The following is a 25,226-nucleotide window of genomic DNA, read 5'->3' on the forward strand; positions in this document are numbered from 1 at the left end:
GATAAAGAATAGAAGGAAGGAAAGAGCACAAAACCAATGTACTCACACAGACATAAGCTAAAGTGTGTTTCTAAGGAAGAGTTCATCTGTCACTTGGCACAGACAAATGGCATTACCAGTCATTGCTGGTCATTTCAGTCATTAGTCATGTTTACTTAGGACTGTGCATAGACTTGGGGAAGCAAACGGACATTTAGCTCATTGTATCCAGAAAGCATAAAGGCCGTAAAATTGTGAGAGTTAGTAAGAGGATGCATATGGCTGTGATGGAAACCGAAGTGGAGAGAATAAACATTTTTAAATGAGGAGGAAATGATGAGAGCCGCATGTGTACACAGGACGACGGATTGTTTCACAGAAGGAATGGTTCTGAGGGACAAAGAGAATCAGGCAGCAATTGAAGAGCTGGGCCTTTGCAATCAAGAGTAATCAGCGAGAGAGATGAGACAAAGCGATTAGCACACTGGAAAGCCTGGCCCAGGGGGCGAGCTGATCAGAATCAACACAGATGTCCTTTAGCCTGCGTTAATGCAGGACGACACCAAGAATTTGTTTGTAGACTTAAAGGCTAAGTATGTTTGTGGTAGGCCAAGGCCGGGCCTGTCTGCAAAATAAGAGGAAACCTCCTACACGCTCTGCCCAGGTGTGGATAAGGAAGAGCTGCCGCAGACTGGGCACTGAAGGCGTTTCAAGGTCTAGAATCTAGAATTAACCTGAATAAAGTTGCTGGCTGGGTAAAGTTTTTGCCTTATATGGTACTCTAAATTGTTTCTGGCTGTTAATGTGGTTGGAATTTGAAAGAATGAGCCCACACTTCTGAGCAACCCTGACCTCCCAGGATGTCTCACTCTTCGGCTGCCAAGATGGTCAAATTTACGGTCACTCCTTGGAAAACAAAGGGGCAATGGCCAGCCGCATCTGCCTTCATCCATGCCTACCTTTTGCCCTACTTCAGTGTGGCTTTGGAAGCAAGTCAAAGTAAAGCATCATTGAACTGAACTCCAAACATCATTCTTGCCCATTCTCTCACCTGGACCAGCCTTCGTGGTCTCAGTATGTGGTGTGAACGTGCTGCCAGGGAGGCACTTGTTCAAGCCGTGAGTGACAGATCCGTCCTGATGGAAACTGCCAAGTGGATAGCAAGTGTGGTTATTATATCTGCGGAGGCCAGTGATTGCTAGCTCAATAGATTTTTTTTTTTTTCAATGATCTATTAGGGAGGAGAAAATGCCTACCAGCATGTTTATCATTAGAAAAGGGACAAATACATCTGATTTAAAAGTTTTCACAGCGATCTAACTCCTATTAGGTACAAGTTAGTTTATTTATAATAAATTTAAGCTGGCTTTTTTGGGGGGGAAAGGGAGGGGGAGGGGTGTCATCTTATACAATGGCAATGAGGCTTAAATCCCATGTCCCTCTGTGTGTCTCTCTCTCTCCCAGGTACATTTGCCTAAGTCTAGGATTCCTTACAGAACTGTTCCATCTACACAACTTTACTCAACTGTGATCCAATCCGAGGCAAGCACCACTAGTAACTAAGCCATACAGAGAATAGGGGCAGTCCAGACTAGAGTGGGATGAGGGCTGCCTTTGTAGATATGCAAATCCAGGTGACCTTGTCACCTTCCAGGTCTGTCTGGAGCCAGGTCGAGAGGCAGGCATAGGCTTATCAAGCTAACCCTGGATCAGCAGTCTGTACTCTATTGAGCATGTGACTTGCATGATAATAACCCTGGGTTAGAGACTGGAGAGACCCTGAGGAGACAGGACGTGACCTGACAAGCATGGCCAAGCAGATCTCTTTTGGCTAGAAATAAAAGGGGTCACAGTGGTGTGTGTGTGTGTGTGTGTGTGTGTGTGTGTGTGTGTGTGTGTGGTGGGGACTGGAAGAGGGGTGGGGGCTGGGGGTAGCGTTTCTATCTTTTTCCTGCCTCTCCTCTTTACACATGTGAAATACACTCCAATTGTCAATATCATATGCCATTGCCATCTAAGGATTCTCCACCCCTACAGAATGAGAGAGGAAAGCAGCAATTTGCAAATCTCCAGCAATGTCCACCTAGTTCAGGGGCGGGGCGGGGGGGGCTAGACATTTTATTTCACAGATGTGCTTTTACTCTTGTAAAATGATGTACGCAGATGTCACTGACTACAGTAATGTTTCGTTCACAAAAGATTGGGGAGGGGTACGAGCAGCAGCAGCCAGAGAAGAGAAAGAAACAAATCTAAATGTTGACTAACAAGGGACATAGTGAGCAAGCTACATAATGCGGCATGTCCGTGAAAGGTAAAATGTGGACGCCGTGAGTGCTGTGACCGTCAAGATATGTGACAAAAGCAAGACTCCTAAGAACACGTGTGGCAGTTTACACTTGTATGAAAGTAGGTCCCAGCAACTGTTGACTTTGTTTACACAGGGCTAAAACACTGCTGGATGTGAATCAGAGTTTTCAATCTTTGCTTTTTTTTTTTTTTTTAGCTCTCACTTGTGAACATTAAGCAGCATGACTTTAGAATCTATTTTAAAACTTAATAAATCAAATTAAAGCTATGAGATGTATGACAACTCTTTTGACATGCGTGGAATAATTTGCTTTGGGGGGAAAATGACTTTTGCTAGCAGGGATATGGAGAGCCCTTTGGTGAACTCTGGTTAAAGACACTTTTGGGATGTTATGTAATGTTCCAGTATTGTGGTCCCCAAAATTCATATGTTGAAATTCTAACCTTCAAGGAAAAGGGGTTAGAAGGTGAGACCTCTGATGAGGTGTTGGTACAGGGGGACAGAGCTAACTGTCCTGTCCTTGAACTGGAGGAAGCTTCGCTACAGGCTTCCTATCTAAAAGTCAAAAGTCAGGCACTGTTAGATAGGGAATCTGCAAGAAACTTAATGGACGTCCCTGCTTCCAGAACTGTGAGAAATAAATATGTTGTTTATAAGTTAACCCTGTTTATTGTATTTTGTTATAGTCATCTGATAGATTAAGACAGATGGTAAACTCCCCCACCTGTCAGCAAACATCTGCTAGGTACTGTGGGGCTTCCAAATGTTAATAAAATAATTTACAATTGCACAGCAAAGTGGCTCTACTTAACACCGGCAAGCTGTACACTCTCAGGGTGGTAAATTTTATGTCTTCTACCACAACTTTCTTTTGCTGTGGTTTGCTAAGGATCAACCACTGACCTACAGCTTAGCCCTACCACAGTTTCTTTTAAGTAATAAAACAAAACAAAACAAAACAAAAGAATTGCCAATAGAGCCTTTCAATACTTTACCTACAGGAAACGCTCAACTAGCAGCTGGGGAAAGGAACATAGCCATTTGAAGAGCAAAATGAAGAGCATACAGCAAATGAACTCACTGCTCTTTTTGAAATGGGGGTCAGGGGTGTGATGGGGGGGTACAGGACAGTGTGAGCACTGGCTCTGTAAAAGTTGGGCCCTGACTTCGGCCTTCAGTAATGAATGTGCACACACTCTGACACATGCACACTCTAAGGCACATGCTCCAAGACAAACGTCAGTGATGTGTCTGCATCCTGAGTGATTGGAAGGAACAAAGTTGACTTTGGATCCTAAGTCCTGGGTTCCATGCGTGGTTTGACCCATTGTCTGGTTAAGTGATATGATTCTTGAATTGCATGAAGGGGATGATCACATCTGTTTTCCAAGACTGATGACTATGAAAATAAAATAAGTCAAGCAGTGCACTTAGGAAGATGCTGGGCAAATAGTAAGTGTTTTCATATGTAGTTACTCAACAGAGGCATGTAAGTGCAACCTTGAAAAATGGGTAGAAATTTGGTAGCCTGGGAAAAGCCTAAAATAGGGGATTTCTATTTGAAAAAATTATTGTAATTGGATTACTTGTGCAAGGGAAACCTTGGGATTAATTAGAATTTTCATGAAAATGGTTCAGGGGAATCTTTTAGTAGCCCTTTAATATAGCTCAGAGGCAGTTCAAAGACCTGGTTTTCCTCTGTTGTTTTGTTTCTCTGATTTATTTCTTTTAACTTCTTATGGCCTTTAATAATCCTCCTCTTCCTCTTCTTTTACAGTGCTGGGATCTAACAAGAGCCTCAGGCACAGCAGTAAGGGTTCTATAAATGAGCTACATCCCAGTCTCTTTTTTTTTATTATTTTAACCTTAAAAGATAGATTCTATTATGAGGATCAGGGTTATTTTTCCAAGATAGTCTTAAGAATGTAACCTGGGTGACTGGAAGGACAGCCTAATGGATAAGAGTATTTGTTGCATGAGCATCAAGACCCGAGTTTGGACCCCAGACCCCATGTTTTTAAAAAAAAGAAACTGGCATAGCTTTATATGTGCCTATAACTCCAGAGCTGGGTGAGATAGGGGAAGAGAATCACTGGGGCTTGCTGGCCACCAGCCTAGCTCCAAGAGCGGGGAGAGAACCCCATCTCAGAGGGTACACACACACACACACACACACACACAGAGAGAGAGAGAGAGAGAGAGACAGAGACAGAGACAGAGACAGAGACAGACATGAACATATGTATGTTCACATGCATGAGGTTGCTGTCCACTTTGTTTTTTGAGGCAGTGTCTCTTGCTAAACCCAAAGCTCACCAAACCTGTCTAGGGAAGCCAGCTTGCCCCATGGGTCCCCTGTCTCTCCCTTCTCAGTGTTGGCATTACAGTTGGCTGCATCTCTACTCACTTTCATGTGGGATCTGAGGATCCAAATGCTTGATACCATCAACCCTGAAGACCTGAGCTTCAGCTCAGGACTATCATGGTGGAAGGAGAGAACTGATTCTTGAAACTTGTTATCTGCCTTCTGTACCTCTATCACAGGTATACCCCTGAGTCAGACAAATAACTAAATGTAATTTAATTTTCCATAAAAGCAAGGAGAGTCATTAGTCCCACCAGGACATTATTTAAAACAAGCAAACACCATGGCATTTACTTTGTAGCTTGGTAGATACCTCTCCTGCATTTATGAGGAAAAAGGAGGATCCATTAGCCATGAACTCTTCAGTTACCCACACATAGAGTCAAACTTGAGAGTTGCAGTAAAACTGAGAACTACCGTTGGAGGATTTCACTTTAAAATGGGAACTGAAGAGATGGCTTAGCTGTTAGGAGCCGTTGCTGCTCCTCTTGCTACGTTTCTATTGTTGAGAAGAGACACAATGACAAGGCAACTTAGAAAGGAAATATTTTAATTGGACTTACAGTTTCAAAAGGTGCGTCTATGATCATTACAGTGGGAAGCATGGCAGCAGGCAAGCAGGCATGGAGTAGTAGCTGAGAACTTACATCTTGTTTGCAAGTTCAAGGAACAGTTAGAATTAACTGGAAACCTCAAAGCTCCCCGTTCCTGACACACCTTCTCCAACAAGGCAACACCTCCTAATTCTTTCCAAAAGTTCCATGTGATTTTCATTTCACCACCTGCTTTCCCCAAAAGCCCACTGGCTGGCCATCATACTTTTACAAATTATGGGAACGAAGTCAAAGCTGTGAAGGTTAAGTTAATGTTGTCTTAAGACATTGTTTCCTAGGTGATGTGACTGGTGGGGTCTGCATGTGAGATCCAGTCTTGCATACTGGATAGAACTTGACTCGTTTTTAGATGCTTCAACTTTGTCAGTACACAATTGTTTATTTTATTTTTATGAAACGTTTCTCTCTTACAGGAAGTGAACAGTCCCTGGTTGATTAATGAGAAAGCTGGTATCGATGAGAAAAATCAGCTTCCTCATTTAAAATCCTAGTAGGATACTCAACTACCCAATCCACAATCCTGGAAGAGGCCTCCTCCTGATCCTCTGCCCCACGGGGTCAGGAAGTACAGGATTGAGCAAGGGTGGGATGATGATAGCTAAGGCCCATCCCACGCTGTGTTTCCCCCCTCCTCCAAAATGAGAGAGAAGGGAAGGGGCTAGATTACATGTGAATTTCTTTTTTTCAAACAGAGAAGTCATTTTCCCTTTGGGCAGAGGAAATGAGGCGGCTGAGAGGAGCCAAGAGCCCCCTGGAGTGGGAAAGCACATCTAACCTATGACTTAACGCCGGTGAAACACTTAAGGCCTGACAGAGTTAGTGTTTGATTAGTGGATGCTGTTTTAATTAGAACTCTGCAGGCTCCTTTCTAGTTCCAGCTCCTCCATTAATTGTGTGATTGGGGCAAGAGAACACATCTGTCTTGTTCATTGCTGAATCTTTAGACCAAGATTAGCGCCTTACAAATTATTAGTGTGAGTCTATTGCAGGCGATGATCAAATCCTAAGATCTCGGGACAGTTAAGATTCCTCTAGGTTCCAGTGATTTAATCCGGAATCTACTGCAAGTCTGAGGCTTTGTTTTGGTTCTAACATCAGACAAAACCAGTTGCAGCCCCATTAGCACTTAGTGTTACATATTGAACCCCAATATTCAAAAAATGTCAGTTCATTTAGGACAGCAATGTTAGTGCTAATTAATTTTTCTCTTTTACATACATGCTGGTCAATTATCTTAAGAGTGACAGTACTTTTCCCCTCCCTTTTATGTGTTTTTAGATATTTCATTTGGGTTAATAAAAAGTCCGTGTGTGTGTGTGTGTGTGTGTGTGTGTGTGTGTGTGTGTTTGTGTGTGTGTCCACAGCAACATTACACCTGAGTCTTTTACCTTTACATTTTAGTATTTTTAGGAAACAAGTTCAATGTTGTTATATATTCCCATTGCTTTGGGAAAAAAGGCTCTTTCTTACCTAAAAGCGAAACTTTCCTCCAGTTCTTACTATGTCAGGACAGAGAAAATAGTCTCAGACTGTCCTGTGGTTGGGACACAAAGCAGCAGCATCATATTAAGGAGTTGGTGCGTTAATCATAGCACCCACCATCCCATATTCAGCCAGCCAGCGGGCTAATGTACTCCAGACACTCCAGAACATTGCCTGCATAAAACAGTAGACTGTAGAAGATTCTTATTAGAAAATATAAACATTTACATTAGATGATGAAAATGAAATCTTAAAGACACACAAATACTTTAAACCAAGTAAGAAAAAAAAAAAAGGACAGGACAAAAAAAATTAGACCATCTAAAGCAGTTCAAAAGGCACTATGAGAAATATTTCATTTGGGGAAATGACTTCAGCAATTCTCAAAAAGAAGAGACTCAGAAGTCCATTGTGTCCTGCTGTTTCAGTCTGGAATCCACAAGATTCTCTCCTTAGCGGCTGACTTATTTTCCTGTTAAACAGGAACTGGAATTTGAACTTTGCTCTCCAAAAGCCAAAGGCCAACTAATTTAGGATGGTTTCTTCTCCTTTCATTAGCTCTGTCTGCAGTGATTAAGGGATCTGATTTCCAGATAAGCAATGATCCTGATGGCTATTTTTACAAATCACATTAATTTCGATACTCAGATCTGAGCCCTGGCAGCATTCCTGAGGCAGGTCTGGATCCATGCAGCATTCTGACCTAGAGTGCTTTTCAAGTTTCCAACGGAATCCTGTCCAGATGAGTGATGATACCTTGACTGTAGTAGCCTCGAGGTGTGGAAGTTGTTTCCTATGGCTTAGGTAGAGCCCAGACCCTCCATTTGGTTGAAACATCTGCAAATACTTAGTTCATTTCAGAGACATCTGATGGAGATGCTGCCATCTGGAATACTTCCTTTTCCCTTATTGCTCACTTAAAGCCTGGACCAGCCGGCAGGCACTCATCAAGAGAGAAATGGGGAAGGCCTGGGGACTATACTGCCCAGAAGTTAGTTCTGAAGGGGTTTCTCTCCCACTTGCTTATTAATTGATTCCCTCAAGCCATTATCACTCACAGGGAGGTACTGAGAAAGCAAACATCAATAACAGTCTCTGTCCTCAAACAAGGACAATCGGCTACAGGCTGGTCTTGTCTCAATGTGATGAATTGTGTTTACTTGCTCTTAGCAATAAATCATATTTAATAGCGTCTTTTGTGTATGGAGTTCTACGACTGCTTTAATTCCTCTGTCTCTCCGTATCTCTTATTTTCGGTAGCCACAGGTGTATGGACTATTTCACTCAAACTCTTTATTCTGTTTCACATTTTTTTAAAACTACCGAACACGGAAAGCAACACTCTGTAAAGGCTTTTGTACATGATAATCATTAACTTCTAAAATTCCATGGGAAATTAGGAGTAGTTGTTTATATCTGCAACCCTGATGAGACTGAGGCCGGGAGTTGCCAGGAATTCAAGACTTGGGCTGTGTGGCAAGGCCTAGTTAAAAAGGTAAAGGTGGGAAGGGAGTTCTAGAGAAGTGGCTTAGTGGTTAAGTAAGAGCTTTTGCTGCACTTGCAGGGCACCAGGGTTTGGTTGCTAGTATCTTCACTGTGGTCTCCAGCTCAGTTCCAAGTAGCTCTGATGCTCTCTTCTGGTCCTGTAGGCACAGGGCAAACACATGGCGCACATATGTACAAGCAGACAGACATTCATACATATAAAATAAATTAAGAAAAAAAATGAAAATTCACCAAAACATCTCTGAGGAATCTTTGCTCGATGTGCAAACAGTGAATGGTGCGATGCACCAATCAAATCCCTTCCTGTGCTTTATTTGCTCTAGGCCTAAATGTCAAATTACAAAACCGACTCCTTAATTACCTGCGGGAACTAATTTAAAAAAAAAAAAAAAAGATGTTAATTCAGTTGGATAATTTTATGCTCTCAGAATATGACATTAATTTCACATATTTTATATTTTATATATTTATATTATGCACATACTTTAATAAGTTACACAGAAACTCTTCTTTTATGCTAATTAAATCATAAAAAAATTCAAATTAACTCTGTTCCTGGAGTTGCTAAGCAATAAATTAAACTTTCAAAAAAGTAGGAGAGTTAAGGTGCATTCAGGGTGTGGCCTATCCAGAAAAGATTGCACAAGGTCTTGTTGGGGCTCATCTGTTTGCGTCTCATTCCCGCAGTTTAAACTAATCAGGTCACTACATCCCGACACAATAGTCTCTGCCACCCATTGTTTGGACTGTGACTCAATGTCAGTAGGCTTCAGAGATGTTTGCAATAGGAAAAAGAAAATACTTTAAGCTTAAGGCTATCTCAAGGTGCAGCACGTCGTGTATCATGCACAGATAGAATCATCAGATAGCAGACCCCACCAAGTAGTTCAGCCAAAGAATTGAGCCACACTAACATTCCCCAGTGCAACGCAAGGCTCAGACAATGGGTTGGTAGCTAAGGCTCTTCTGGTTTGCTCTGTCATTGCTTTTTATTGAACGTTCTACATATATTGTCTTGCCTGGGCGACAATTCATAATGAGACCTTGGAAGGTGACATCGTTCGATGCACACAGTTCCATCAGCCTGGGCTCCTGCACATTTCCAGTCCTAATGTCCCCCACCCACCCACCCCTTGGCAGAGCAACACTACTAAATGCAACTGGGAACTAAATACAAATCAGCCAGCAAAGGAGCAGATTTGTTCCTGAGGACAAATCACTCTGCTGCAAGCTTCGAGGTGCCTTTTGTTCACGTTATCAAGCGAGGCGTCCCTTCTCTGGAGGATGCAGAAGCACAAGTCTCGTCAGACTAGAGATCAATTCCTATTCACCTCCTCTCCAGGCCCAGACGTCAGCGTGCAATCAGTAATGTGAACAACAGTGCAGGATCCTGGCCTTAAAGTGACGACAGAGGACATTAAGAAAAGTTAGGGTGGCTAGGAAGAGAAGAAAGACGGATAGTATCGGGTGCTTTTTGCTTTGTAGTTTAGATTTGACTTTGAACCCAAAGCTCCCCACACAAAGTTCAAGTGTTCTACCAGTGAGTCAGATCCTTGCCCTGCTTTATAATTTTCTAAATGGAAGAGATTGGCTACAGTCTACGGTATCTGCGTTCTGCTTCCAGTTAAAATTGGCTGACTGTTGTCTGAAGCTTCCGCTCCATTTCAGAGAGCTCCCTCTCTGTTGACTGTCCTTTTCTTTTCAAAGGCCCTCTACTGAGAGCTTCAAAAGGAGACAAGATTTTTACATGTACACAAAGATGTGTGCAAGGCATCAGTATTCCCTCCATGCTTTGTATTTAGATAGAGACCATTTACACATTGAGCAATTGGTTTTGTCTTCAAGACCCCCAACTTTAACAATCCCTCACACAGTCAGTCTCCGTGGATTTAATACATTTCTAATCCTAGATACTTGGGCATGAAGCAGCAGAGAAGTATATCAAGGAGGTCTCTTGGCTTTAAGATCCTTTGAATCAAAAGACTGATCAAAAACTTGACTGTAAGTCAAATATTTGATGTAATGATATATACAGCTTCTTATTCCATAAGTCAGTGCTTGATAAACCCTATACAAATAAAATTGACATCACAGTTTTAAACATTATACCTTTTAATTTTTTTTTAACAGTTTGTAATAATTGAATATATGCCCTCTTTCTATAAACATCTCAAAGCACCTGGGGTAGGTAATAGTTGCCGCCGCCCTGGAATGCTGGGAGTCTAATTTACACTTTACCAGAGAGGCATGATCACTTAACTCTACTTCAGAGCTGCGGGCATCTGAGGGTATCCCCTACACATTCATTCATTCATTCATTCATCCAAGATTTTATTTTGATGCTGTGTGCTAGGTAGGCGCTTAGGTTCGTCTTCACTGAAGTCACATCACGTGAACATTACAGCGGCAGAAGAGTCTTTGGAAATTTCAGGTTGCGATTTTTCACGGTGTTTAATCCTACTTCATAACTGACTGACCTTCCAGTGAACTGCTGGGATACTAAGATGCCTGAAGTACAAAACTCTGCCAGATACACTACTTACTCTATGTGTAGATGGTAGTCACATGTCTATAACATAAGGCCTTCTTGACGTTTTCCTGGCGTAAATGCTAGCGTTTTAAAATGCCTAATTAGAAGTTTCCGCCACGTATTGTTGAGCCTGCACAAGATGTTCAAGACCGTGAAAAGCTGAATGTAATGGCCTTGTTAGTTAGAAGCTGGAATTTTTTTTTCCAGTTCATTGTTCTTTTAAGTAATCCGTTTGTACCCATACGCTTAACTGAATTCATAATTATTTCCTTTGCTAAACCAAGACTCCAGACTTGAGTGCATAAATTAAATTTCACGCACACATCCGAAGGACTGCTTAGCGAAATAGAATAAACAAATTAAAGGCCTCCTTTAATGATCTTTGATTTCCATGATAGTAGTCTTTGAAGTTACCTACTAGGCACAGTGGTTTTTTCAGTGTGACTAGAAAGCTGCCTAATAGAATCCAGCTTGCTAACTCTGCAGGTTGCGCTTCGTGTGGCTTTCTTCCCCACTGCCTCACCACTCCCTTGGAATAGTTCTGACGCCTCAGAAGGCCGGAGCCTGGAAGAGGCAGGACCACCCCAGCTCCTGCCTCCCGAATCCCGTGGGGCAGCCGTGGCCACCCGGGCAGAGTCTGCGCCGGGTCGGGTGGTGGCTGCGTGACTGGCTGCACTCCCCACCCCGACGCTGTGGTTATGCAAACTGATCTCATCGCTGTTGCTCACGACACGCGCTTCCCGTCGCCTGCACGCGGCGTAACCAGATGCCCGCCCCTGGGTCTCAGAGCCGCGAGCCAGAGCTTCAGATAAACCCGGCCGGGTCGCCACGACCTCCCTCGATTCCGTTTGTCATTCTTCAAGTTACCTCCATCCCGCCCTAAAGGTCACAAGGACAGAAACTTCCCCGCCCGATCCTGGTGCTCAGAGATATTCAGCCCCTCCCCCTGCCCCTTGCACTCGCACAGCTGCCACCCTGTCCCAAGTCTGCAGGAGCTCCTCCGGGTTTCAGGGTCTGTCCTCCCTGCCCGTTCTGTCCTTGTCGCCGGCTGGCCTGTGCCTTGCAACTTCCCAGCCGGAAACTTCCTGGCCGGCCAAGGAGCAGGGCACCCCCTCCGGCTAGAGAAGGCGTCCGGAATCGGATTCCTCCGCGGATTACGCGGCGCCATCGGCACGCAAGGCCAGCCTGGGCGGCCAGGAAGCCCCGGGAGCGCACGCGAGCGGCGGCGGGAGGCCGGGGCTTGCGTGACCCGCCGGCTCCCAGCCGCACGCACTTCGTGCTGGGGGCACAGGTGCTGCAGGGCGGAGCCGCCGTCCACTTTACAACCCCGGGACCGCAGTCACGCTAGGTTTGTGGGTGGGGCAGCCAGTTCACCGCGTCTCGGTGTTATCGGAACACCGGTAACCTGGCCAGTAAAACTTGCTCAGACGGATGCATTAATCCAATCGGGAGCCGGAGCTACTCTGTCAATAGCAATAAGCCGCAGAAACTTTCTAAGGAATGGGTTAGGCCCAGAGGCACAATTCATAAGTGCGAGTCCCAAGACGTGCTGACAAAGGAAGCAGAACAAGGCAGAGGCGTTGGGATGCAAGTGTTGCTCATTGGGGCAAAACTTCATTTCCGGAAAACAGTCGTGATCCTTTGGTCTCATAACCCCCCCCCCCAAGCACTCCACCCCCACCCCCAGGCGCCCATTGCCATAACTGGAGAACTCTTTATGGTGATGACTCAAAAGCTCAAAGAAAATGAAGGGAACACACAGGTTTTAAGAGTGCTGAATCTAAGTAAACTCTAAGGCTAAATTATGTGACCAAAAAGTGTTTTTCATGTAGCTGTCTATTTATGGAGATCTGAAGATTTCGGAAGGAAAACATTGACACCCAGTTTAACACAAAACCACTCCATTAAACTGGAAACGTGGCAAACCGCACACCAGTCTCCTTTGACTTTGGTGAATGTGACCCTTTATTCCCCTGGGGTAGCATTAGAGGCCTATGGTGCCCAGTCCCTCATCTCCCATCCCCTCCACACACGCATTAGTAAGGAAGCAGGGTTCTCCTGGGCTGGCATTACATGAACTTAGGTAATATTTGCCTTCTCCTGGGCACAACTGACCCCTTCCCTGGATTCTAATTCTCCTCTAGCTATGCCATTAGAAGTGTCCGTGTGTCCGGTCCTGCCTTTCCTGGTCCCAAACACTTGGTCAAGAGTTTGACCAAGTTGGCTGAAGCTGAATCAGTTGTGTCACCCAACTTCTATCCTTAGTGATGAGGTTAAAAGGCCAGCATGTGACTCAAAGTGTGTCAAAGAAAGTTACTAAGTTACCTAGTTTGGCCTTGAACTTGTGATCCTCCCAACTCAGCTTCCATCTTACCTGTCCTGCACCACCATGTCTATCAGCGGTACGATCTTATGGTTTGAGCAAGTTTATTTCACGTTTTAGTATTTCTAGTTTCTTTTCTCTTGTACTTACTGTTTCAATGCGGCTCCTGTAGCCCAGGCTGGCTTCTAATTTGCTGTGACCTTGGACTTCCGATCTTTCTGCCAGGACACAGATGACTCAAAAGACAGGCTTGTTATATATACTATGCCAGCTTTATATGCTGTTGAAGATCACTCAATCCCAGGGCCTCTGAATGATGGTCAGGAACTTAGCTACATGTCCAGCCTGTAGTATTTATAAAGCTCTAAAGCTTTATAAATAAGACTCCGATGGACACCGAATAACCCTTCCAATAACTTCTTGAGCTTCTTTCATCAGAACTGGGTGGCTGATCTCATAGAAGAGCCTTGTGGAATTGACCCAATCTGAATCCATTCCTGGACTTGGGAAGCCTAAAAGGTGCTTGAGAATAGATAGGGTAGAGATGAGGGTAAAGAGGCCTTGGTTCTGGAACAAAAGGAAGGTGGCAGATCAAATGTCTACTTCCATAGTTTTTGAACATTTCAACAATTTAAATCCCTTAAAAAGTAATAAATGTGTTAATTCTTTAGCAGCAATGTTTAGGAGTGCTAGTTGCTCTATATCCTGATGAATTGGGCTACTACAACTATTTTAATAGCATCTGTTTGATAAGCTGAAAATGATGCTTGACAATTTTTACTAACAGTTCCTAGCATGTACTTATGGTGATATAACTATTTTCCTTTATGGGACAGAATTTTATGTGGCCCAGGATGGCTTCGAACTAACTGTGAAGTTGAGAATGATACTGAACTTCTGATCCTCTTGTCTTCCCAAGTGCTGGTATTACAGTTATGAGCCAACACACTGCTATATGTGACATTGGGAGTTGAACCCTGGACCTCAGGCATGCTAGGTAAGCACTCTTCCCCACTGAGCCACAGCCCCAGCCTACAAGTCAGTGAATGGCATTAAGTCTTTTGCAGAGATATACAACATCAGGAAAACGACTATACCTCATTTCCTGTAAATCCAGTAGCTATCTAGAATCAAATGTACAGATACATACTTCATCATATAAGGGAAAACAGAATCACCTCTGCCAGGCACACATCAAAATAATGTGAATTAAGGTAACTGTGGACATCTCAGAAATGAAAGGGTTTTTTTGTTTGTTTTTTTTAGACATCTTTCTAGTAGTCCAGGATGGCTTACAACTCAAGGTTACCCTGCCTCCTAGTCCCAAGGGTCAGAACTGCAGAGTGCATTACCACTACCAACGATGAAAGGTTTTGTTTTTGTTTTTTTTGTTATTTTTCTATGTATAAACAAGTTCCTAATTTTTGGTTTAGGGTTTTAAAAAAATCCATGTTTAAATTGTTTATATGTGTATGTGTCTCTCTGTGCATTTCTATGTATACGCAAGCAAAGGTGCCCTTGGAGTACAGAAGAGGTTATGAGAGCCTCTGGATTTGAAGTGACAAGTAATGGTAACCTGGCCTAAGTGGGTGGAACTGAAAGAGGGTCCTCTGCAGGAGTTGTGTGTGCTCTTAACTTCTGAGTCATCTCTACAGCCCCAAGTTTTCAGTTTTTTTGAAATATCTAATATTGAGGTGTTTATTATAGGCCAGATTGGGATCCTATGATTTTAGTGGAAGGAATTTGAGTTACTGGGAAAATTAATTTTTAAGAAGTTGTCACTGCCCTAGTTTTGAGTATCAAATTTACTATGGGTGTTAAATTGCTGTCATTAGAGCTTATACCTTCATATTTTAAAAATATACGGATGTAACAAATATTGAATTATATTGACACGATACATTTTTTTTAAATGAAACTCTTACCAGTAGTGAGGAATCCAAAGGAGATACATTTATGGTCATAAAACATTTTGCTGTGGTGAGTGTCTTTTTAAAAAATAATTATTTATTTTATTTTATGGGCATTGGTGTCTTGCCTATATGAACATCTATGTGAGAGTGTCAAACATCCTTGAGTTGGAGTTACAGAAAGCTGTGAGCTGCCATGTGGGTGCTGGGAATTGAACCAAGGGTTCAACTGAATGGAACCTCTGGAAGAGCAGACAGGGCTCTTAACTGCTGCGCCATCTCTCCAGCTCCTGTAGCAGGTGTCTTCATTTTCACATTTGAGAGTAGATAGCTACCACTTAAGGATCTAACTTGTCTCATTGGAAATATGTTCAAAAATTAAAGTCTAAGACTCAGACAAATTCAAATTTGTTACACAGTTTGTTCCTGCACAAACAGCAAAGCCTTGGAAGTTCTTTCTAGAGAGATGCCACTCAAACTCCATGGCCTTTATTGTATCACATACTCAACTTTATATTGCATCTATGGGATGAATAAAAAGATACAGAGCTCAAGCCGAAAATTAGTATTTTGTGGTCTAACTCATTTCTAGACCACAGCTTTTTGGGGTTCAGCATGCAAAGCAGCTTTATAAGGCCATCTGCAGCTTTAAGTGTGACAGCACAGTAGAGGCAAATGTGTTGGGGCGTGTAAAACAAAGCCGAGTGGTCTTTGCAGCTAACCTCCTTTGAAAACTAGAAGCTGTATGGGAAACATCATGAAGAAACCACGTTTGAGGCATGTGTCTCTAACCACAGAAGACTAATGTCCCAGGAGGACTGGCTGTCTGGCAGGGACAATTAAGGCACCATGTGAGGCCCAGGTGCTTCCACGTGCACTCACACTGGATCCAGTGGACTCCTGTATTCACATGATGGGCCGTGCCCTTGGCCACCTCTGTCATTTGGGTGAAAGTCAACAGTAAGTACCACCTGACAGAGTTATGTTTGGAAGGGTTCTCAAGCAAGTGGGGCATTGTGTATGAAGTGCCTGGCAATCAGAAAGAACCCAATAAATGCTGGCGTTTTAAAAATTCTGTACTTGCATTGGACGAAACCCAGAAATAGCAATGAAAGCAGCTGTTGTTCCCAACCTGGGAGGCCCCATCGGAACCTTTTTATTCATACTCACAAGAGGACAGAGTTGTATTGTATTGTGACTTGCAGGATGAAAATACTGTTGGACTTCAGTGTAATTTTATCCTGCTACCTTTGTACCAGCTCACATTGACTTTAAAATCAGCCATCTTGGGTGGACTTCCTGCTGGTTTTTTAGCAGATTTATAAACAAAGTACCTATTTTCCTATATTGCTTTTCATAGGTGCATTGCAAAGGTGGGGAGGTTGCATGACACAAGTGTCCCCAAATGACTGTCCCATGTGATAGGTATTTTTGGGAAATCCCTGTGACAACAAACACATGGGAGTTCTTATAAACTGTAAGTCACCTACAGGCCATGTGGAAAACTGAATCTCATTCATATACAGACACTCTATAAACTAGGAGGGCACCCCCCGGGGGAGTCACTGATCCTCAAGGAAAAGAACAATGAAGGGTCACAAAGAAGTTAAAAGGAATTTAATTTTTAATTTTCTCCCCCCCCCTTTTTTTTTAGTTTCATTATGCTGTTTAATCTAGCATGTTGCCTAGAAAGGCTTAAACAACACTTTCCCAGCATGTCTCCTAGAGACCACTTCACCCACTGCTCTGTTTGGTGCTAGCCTCTTGTCTCGCTCTTCAGCAATGGTGAGGCAGAGTGCTTTTCCTTGGGGAAGAGAGATCCATGGTTTGTTGCCCTTGCCAATAACAAAAATGTTGGACAGCCGAGTGGCAGAGCTGTTGCCATTGGCATCTTTCACATGAACCACATCAAAAGAACCAGGATCTCTCTCTGTTGGTGATTAGACCAATTCTTCCCAAGTTAGCACCTCCAGTGACCATACACAGAACTTGATGAAGTCAGTTATTTTGCCTGTCTCCAAATCAATCTGAATGGTGTCAATCACCTTGATGAGGGGATCAGGGTATCGAATAGTACGAGCATCATGGATCACCAGATGTGGGATTCCTTTTGTGCCCACAAAGATCTTTCTTACTTTGCACAACTTGCACTTGGCCTCCTCGGGTAATACTATGAACAGCAAAACAGCGACCCTTGGTGTCATAGATCAGAGGGAAGTTCTCTTCAGTCTTGTCAATGTTGATGACACCCATAAACCCAGCAGGGTAGGTTATATCAGTCCTGACTTTCCCATCAATCTTAATGAATCGCTGTATGCAAATCTTTTTTACTTCACCTCCAGTCAGGGCATACTTAAGTCTGTTCCTTAGGAAAATGATCAGAGGCAGGCATTCCCTCAGCTTGTGAGGACCAGTGGATGAATGAGGAGCAAACACGCCAGTCAACTTATCCAGCATCCAATGATATGGAGCAGCTATCAGGGGTTTCTTGGGACCACGAGCCATGGCTGTGTTGGGAATGGAAAGAGCTATTTTTCTTTGTAAAATAGTGGCTTGTCTTTAAAAGTCCTGGTAAAAAGTGAAATAGCTGACCTACAGTGAGCTGACTGACCAGTATAGCTCAATACTAAAGCACTTGCCTAGCACATGTAGACTCTAGGTTCATTCTGAAGCACAACATACAGACACACACACACACACACACACACAGCCACCAAAGAACGAAAGGATAGCACAAGTTTCTATTCAATACACCCTACAATGGGAATATTTTAATTTTAGTTATANNNCAGGCAGTAAAGGGATGGGAAAAGAAGGATGGGGAGGGGGGGAGAGAAGTTGAAATCAATAGATAATCAAGAGAAAAAAAAATACCAACACAGAACAGTCCTTGGAACTGTCATTAAAAAAAAAAACAAAAACTTTTTTTTTTAGTACTCAAAAGTCATATTTTGACCTGCTAACCTTTTTGGAAAATATATATATATACATGTGTGTGTGTGTGTTTGTGTGCGCGTATTTCATTTTAGAGGACTTAAAATTTTGTTTTTATAGTGTATTTTAATTACAGCATATAACTCTCTCTACTCTCCTTCAAATTCATGGCCTCTTTTTTCTCTATTCTTCTCTCATACATCCTGACTACAACCTCCCCTCCCTCCATCCTTCCTAGCCCCTGGCCTCAACCTCCCCTCTCCCCCAGACTCACTGCTCCTCCATTTCTCTTCAGGAAGGAGCAGGCCTCCCAGTGATATCCATCGAACATGGCATAATGAGATGCAATTAGATTAGGCACAAACTGTCTTTCTTTTACCCAATTGTTCTTGGAGTCAAACATGGATTTGCATATACACATAAATTTCTAAACACAACCTGTAGGGTCTGTTTCTTGTATGCATGGTTTCAGGGCTGACCATTTGGCATAGGCCAAATACACTTCTTATTTCTGTTCTTTCCGAAAAGCTATCCTTTCTTTTGAAATTCTTACTGTGTGTACCACTATCTAGTTGGGACTTTATATAATGATGAAAACTTTCTGTAGGGAATGCCACATGTGACACCCCTACAGCAAGTTAGGCTTGCGGTTAATTAGCAATGGGATTTAGGTTTGTGGGGCATTTACAGTGGCAAGGAAAATGGACTCAAGGTGATGTGTAACGAATAGGCATAGATGAAAATGAATTACAGCATTTCCATGGGATTTCACCCCATTTTCAGAGGGTTGCCTTCCTTTTTAGATATAAGTGCTCGGTAAAAAATATTGCCCAAACTGTAGTTATGTGCCCTATAACAATACTTTTGGTCAATAACAGACCAGTACACTGGCTATAAAATTCCTAATATCCAGTGATGTTAAAGTTACCGCAACATTTTATGCAGTATACAACTCAAGTGTTCGTGGTGATGCTGTCAGAAGCCTTCTTGTTTCTAGCCCTCTATATATATTCAACGATATACAGTACATAATACTAGTTACTCAATACTAAGTAACTGTTGTGAGTTTCTGCATTAACTATACCTTTCATGACTTAGGGGAGTATTCACTATTTTCATGCGGTTATTTTCACACTAGGTATTAACCAGCAGCTTCAATAGTTCCGGCACTATTTCAAGTCACCTGTTCACCTTTCTCTCTTCAGTGCCTTTTCTTTCTATTCATGCAAACTACTCTTTAACGGTAATTAGTTCTTTTCTGCTAGGAAACCGTGTTTTCTTTAGTTCCTGGAGGATCAGAATTTTGGACCTCAGATAATCCTGAAAAAGGAGCGGACTACGAAGGAGACACTAATCATACCAGTGGTCTGTGTTAGTCACCCAGCACCATCTCATCCTGCTTGCTTGTCGCGTAGTAGGTCATCAATATTTGTTTTATGAATAAAGTATGAATAAAGGGAAGTCGTCAGTGTGTAAAAACAAGAGGCCTTCCATAACTGAGTGTGCAGTAGCACGTCTCATTAATACTTCATGAACTAAACCCTTTATCGTGACTTCTTTGGACCAGAACGAAATTCTTAGCAAGCCTTCCCCAGTCAATTCCATTTAAAAACATCTTTTCCTTTAGTTTGATAGCAATGATTGCCCCTGCAGTAGACCACATGGCCACCCACTTCCCGCCTCTTCATCAACCTCGGCTGCCCGTCGTCCCCGCCGGTTCCAGAGCCCCATCCCTGTCCGTCACAGAACCGCGCGTAAATCTGCCCTCTCCTCCGGCCCGCGCCACCCGCGCCAGCTTCCGCCTAGCTCGCTTTTGGGACAAATGATGCAAAGAAGCTCTGCTTCCGCGTCGGCGTGGGCTGTGACGTCACCGCGCCCTGACGTCAGGCCAACGTGCAGCGCGGTCGCCCGGGAGACCAGGGAAGCCGTTTTACACGGTGCGGAGTCCCGGGCTAGGTGAGGGTCACGGCCTTCCTCAATCCTCAGAGGACCGGGTCGGCGGGGGACGCAGTTCCGGCGCAGAGGCTGGCGGCGCGGGCCAGCGGGGCGGCGGGGGCCGGGAGGAGGAAAGCGGGAAGGCGGGGCGGCCTCTCGGTTCCCCGGGCGAGGCCTGGGCCAGCGCGGGCCGGTCGGGCGGTTAGTTTCCTGCTATGACCTCCCGCTCTCTTGTCCCCGACCTGCCCTCCTGTGAATCACGCCCCCGGAATGGTACTTGAGGAAGGGCCTGGACGCAAAACCCGAGTTAATGACCGGGCGTGACACCGGTGTAAGAATCGGAAATGAACCACCAAGGGCATTTCTGCGTTTAAGAACACACGTCTATCTCGTGACCGGTGTCGCAGAGAAGGTTCTCAAACACGCACGTAGCAGCGGCCACGTACCTCTGTACTTTTGCCAAGGACAGTTTCCACATATATATAATGGGAAAGACCAAAAGGAACTTGTTTGGTAAAATAGTGAATGGGTAACTTAAAAATCACAAGTTTTCTTCTGCTAAAGAGCAAACAGCTCCACACTTCTTGAAAAGCGGGATTATCTGTGAATTCTACTATTCTTTTCATGAGTAGTCACATCTTTATAAAGACCCAATGGGCTTTCCTAATCGGCTTACAAGCTCTTTCCTTAAAATATAGGCATAACAAAAACAAACGTTAAAGAAAGTAGTGCCCTTCTAGTCACGTTGGGAATTTTAGGTGCCCACCTCTTAGTTGTAACCATCAGCATGCATTGCTTAGCAGAAAAGCAACTAGTTATGGCAGTCTGCACTCACAGTTTACATGGGTTTACAATAAAGTGTTAAAGACCTCTTTATATGAGGGCCAGTTACACATGTTCTTGGAACGAATCCAGTGAGTGTATCTTGGCTGTAATCTTGTTACCATGTCTTCTGCCATGTGTGTTGACATCAGTTTCTCCTTAGAGGTCCTTCAAATTTACCAGGATGAAATTTTTAATTTTTCTTTCATAGCCAGAAGCCTGCCACTTCTGATGATATAGTAATATGTTAAGAGTAGTCACAGTGAAGGCATTAAATAATAAACGTCCCACTGATACCTTGAATTTATACGTTATTTAGGTCCATGCTTGCTAATACTTTTGTGGATGGTACTTTAAGAGGAGATATAGTTGGTTATTTAAGGGAAAAATATTCCTGTGGAGCCCAAGATACTATCATTTCCACTCACCAATGATGGCTTAACTGAAGATAATGAGCCTGTGGTTTCTTGCCATGTGACTATGACAGTATCAGATTATGTACTTGGTCACTTGGACCCATGTCCACATAATTAACTTTACTCCTGTGGTTGACCTCAGATAACATTACCAAGCACACACATGGGAAGACAGCTCACTAGTTTTGTTTGTTTTAAATAGTAGCTTATTGAAATGAGGGATATTTTGGACTAACACAGGGTTGAAGAATCTCTCCTCCACTGATGGTTGCATAGTTTACAAGAATAACGCCAGCATTATTTTTTCCTTCAGGCTCTTGCCCTGACTTAACTCAATCTTAGGAAGCCTTTGCTGATTTCCCATCCCCCACCTGAAAGATAGATAGGTCATTATCCTTTCTTGACTCTTACATTGCCTGTGTTTTGCAGACATGGGCCTTAGACCATCTTTTCTGCTGTGGAATCTGTTTCTTTCACTTGAATCTGCTGCACTACGCAACCATTCTGGCTTTGACATCTTTTACGTGCGCGCGCGTGTGTGTGTGTGTGTGTGTGTGTGTGTGTGTGTGACATTTGGTTAGTGGGAATCCATGTGTGTATTCATGTTCATAAGCACACCTGTGTATGCATGTTTTTGTATGTGTGGAGGCTGGAGTCTGATGCCAAGTGTCTTCATCACTCTCTACCTTACAGGATCTCTCACCTGAGTTCTGAACTGGTCAGTCAGTTCAGTGAGTCCAGTCCCCAGATTGCTTCTAGGATACCTGTCTCTGCCTGCCGAAGCTGGTATTTCTACATTTATGGGTACTGGGGTTACACTGCATGGACTTTAATCAGTTAGCCTTTCTTAGTCCCCTTTACTCTTTCCATGGACAGATAGACAGACTCTTCATCAATAAGATGGATTGAGTATTCTTTGTCCAATTTGGAAAAACTTAGAAGAAAGAAAATAATGTCTCTGTTGTCTATGGTTTCATGAAAGTACTAAAAAAGTTTTATATTGAATTGTTGGTATTAGCAAATGAAAATCTGTTAAAAGTAAAATCTAGATAAATTTATGTAGATATCTATCTCTGTTACAGTTGGTATGTTGTCTTTGATGCTGGTGGCTCTTCAGTTTAGTGCCTGTATTTCATAAGTTAGTAACTACTTTTTGTATTCTATAATTTAAACAAGCCTCGATGGCACAAGCATTTTTTCTTATCCTGCTGAGATATAATACGATATTCTTTGGTACTGGTTTCTATAGTTTTTTAGAACACTGGAATAAGTCTGCTAAAAATCTTAGTTACTCTGCTGCAAAACAAATAATTAGTAAAACATGACTATTATTTCTATTAGTTTATACATTTCTGAAAGAAAAGATAATAAGTCAATAATTGAAATATATATCTTTCTGTGTGAGTGGCTTAAAAACTACCCGAGGAACCTCAGATTGTACCTTCTACGTGGAGCTGGCGAAACAAGCCTCTGTTGAAGTGCTTCGTGCCAGTTCGTCCTCAGATACTAAGAAAGTTTAAGTCATTTGAATTTCATCGTCATTATATGAATTCTGACTATGGCCATCAATGTTTTCAGGCTGTTTTTCTGCAGTGCTCTCTCAGTACATTTGGGGGAACTATGGATCGTCACATTCCCATGTATGCCTTACCTGAAGAAATCCAAAAGGTATGATGTGGCATTGTAAGAGTGTAACATTAGGAGAGTCTCAGCGGTTAGATCATTGTAAACTGCTGGAGAGTGAACTAAGAAAAAACTACAGCAGAACCAGGAATGAGTCTGCGGTGGGAGGAGGAGTAACCACGCTGTAATTAACTTTGACTGCACAGAATGTGTAATAAGACAGATGCAGAATCTCTAGTGGAAGCAGATTCGAGAATTGTTTATAACCTTTTGTGATTTTTTTTTTTGGTGGGGGGGGTTCGAGACAGGGTTTCTCTGTATAGCTCTGGCTGTCCTGGAACTCACTTTGTAGACCAGGCTGGCCTTGGACTCAGAAATCTACCTTCCTCTGCCTCCCGAGTGCTGGGATTAAAGGTGTGTGCCACCATGCCTGGCTGATTTTTTTTTTTTTTTTACATAATGTATTTTCATGTACATTAATTTTCATCAATCACTGTGTGCCCGGTGCTGCTTTATTGTGCTTTGTTTTAGATAGGATCTAATTGTGTAGCACTGACTGGCTTAGAACTCATGCATAGACCTGCAGGCCTGGAATTCAGAGAGATCTGCCTCCCTTTGCCTCCTGAGAGCTGGGATTAAAGGTGAGCACCACCATACTTGGCTTAGATACAATTTTAATCAGTTACCGATCCATGTTGTCCTTTGCTCTATCCAGATGGAAATTGTGGGTAGGCAAGGCGATGCTTTTCCAGGATTTCTTGGTATTTTGAGTGTTGGTAGCAGGCAGGTGGGAACAAAAGCAGGTAGTACTCTGCAGTATTCAGCTCTCAGGAAGGCCTCAAGTAGCAGGAGCCTTAGCTTTAGAAGTGTTAGAACTCCTGTACAGGATTAGAGGTTCAAGACCCTTAGCTTTTCAAGAGTATTTCAGCTCTTGTGTGGATCTAGGGAGTTGGGATTCCTAAGCCCCTGGTGGTAACCAGTTTTAAAACCCCTAGACCTGGGAACTGTTTGAGGACCCCTGGCTCTAAAGACACTCTACTTTCTGAAACTCTTTGTGACCAAGGCCTGCAGTTCCTCTTGCTGGTCCCTCACAGGCTCCCATTCTTCAGCTTCCTGCCTTTTCCGTGCTTCCACAGTTCCTCTCATTTTCACCTTGACCACCCTCTTGGATTATTCAGTTGCCTCTTGTTGCTGTGGCCACTGTTTGAGTTGCCGTTGTCATTTGGGGGGCCATATGACAGACTTCTGCTGCTTCCCTGGGCACACGCACAGTTCAGTGGCTCCACGTCTTTGACAGCTGCTACTCTGCAGCTTTGCAGCTTGGATTTTTCACTGCCTGGTTCTTTGCAGCTTGGACTGTTGGCTGCCTGGCTCTGATCTTGCCTCAGTTGTCAGCTGGCTGGCTGCTCTGCTACTTCTGTGACTCAGTGTCCTCACCTCTCAGCCATGTCTGTGGCTCACCGTGCTGGCTGCTCAGCCATGACTACTGCAGGGGGTGAGCCACCGTCTCCACTGTCTGCTTAGCCTGTGTTATTAAATGTGGGCAAGAAGTCACACAGGGCCACTTGAGAGGCAGAGGCAGGTGGATTTCTGAGTCTACAAAGTGAGTTCCAGGACAGCCGGGGGCTATAAAGAGAAACCCTGTCTTGAAAAACAAAAACAAAAAACCAACAACAACAAAAAGAAGTCACACAGGGAAGAAGCCTTCTCCTGAGCACAGTGTTACAAGAAGATGGAGGAAACACACAAGAGTGTTTCCTACCCAGCTCTCCTAGTGAGCATACAGCCAGTTTCTATAGCAGAGAAAAGGTGTTCACAGGAACCACAGCCAGCCTCCCACGCACCAAAAAAGACAGTGCCTACTTTGTGCCTGTCCTTAACAGTCACATTGCTAGCTAGGACACCACGGAAAACGCTCCCCTACTCTGGTCTAGGTAGAAATAGTTGCAGGGTCATCTGGAGTTTGCTTAGCTCCATAATAGCAGAAACTCTGATGCAAATGGTTTCAAACAGTGCTGGCTGTGGCTTTGTCTTCAGGGGCCAGAGCAGGCAACTCTGATCACAGTGTCATTTGTTCAGGGCCTCTCAAGTGTTCAAAATGGCAGAGGCTGGCCTAGCTGGCTATCTAACCAAAAGTCCTTTTAACTGGAGGCAGCCAGGACAGCAAGAGGATATCCAACAGCTGCGTCTAGAGACTCAAACGACCATCCCCCAACAGCTTTGCTTATTTAATAAGGAAATATACATTTTTAAAATAAGAACTTAGCATTAACAACTGGTAGTGAATCCAGTAGTACTTAAATAATACTTAGTGCCTGTATAACATCCCAAGAAGTAAATCCCATTTCTCTCAATTTTATGTGTGTGTGTATATATGTATATAGTATGTGCGTGTCTTAGGCTTTCTCTCTCTCTCTCTCTCTCTCTCTCTCTCTCTCTCTCTCTCTCTCTCTCTCTTTCTTCCTTTCTATCTTTCTTT

The 25,226-nt window shown here is 43.3% G+C and overlaps 1 protein-coding gene and 1 pseudogene across 3 annotated transcripts in view; one reads left to right on the plus strand and one right to left on the minus strand.

Moving 5' to 3' along the window:
* Window positions 1-16,702: 16,702 nt before the first annotated feature.
* Window positions 16,703-17,522, minus strand: LOC110320798 (annotated as a pseudogene).
* A 2,301-nt stretch (window positions 17,523-19,823) lies between these two features.
* The window catches only part of Lekr1 (leucine, glutamate and lysine rich 1), a 151,338-nt gene continuing 145,935 nt past the window's right edge, over window positions 19,824-25,226 (plus strand). For 2 of the 3 annotated variants that reach the window (XM_029537186.1, XM_029537187.1), the window contains exons 1-3: window positions 19,861-19,907; window positions 21,818-21,910; window positions 22,703-22,792. In XM_029537186.1, coding sequence (XP_029393046.1) covers window positions 22,745-22,792 — 48 coding nt within the window. In that variant the 5' untranslated portion in view covers window positions 19,861-19,907; window positions 21,818-21,910; window positions 22,703-22,744. Of the gene's footprint in view, window positions 19,908-21,817; window positions 21,911-22,702; window positions 22,793-25,226 lie in introns of all 3 variants that reach the window. The other variant, XM_021196847.2, reaches the window with a different exon arrangement.

Source organism: Mus pahari, chromosome 4 (genome assembly GCF_900095145.1).
Source record: "Mus pahari chromosome 4, PAHARI_EIJ_v1.1, whole genome shotgun sequence".
Lineage (NCBI taxonomy): Eukaryota > Metazoa > Chordata > Mammalia > Rodentia > Muridae > Mus > Mus pahari.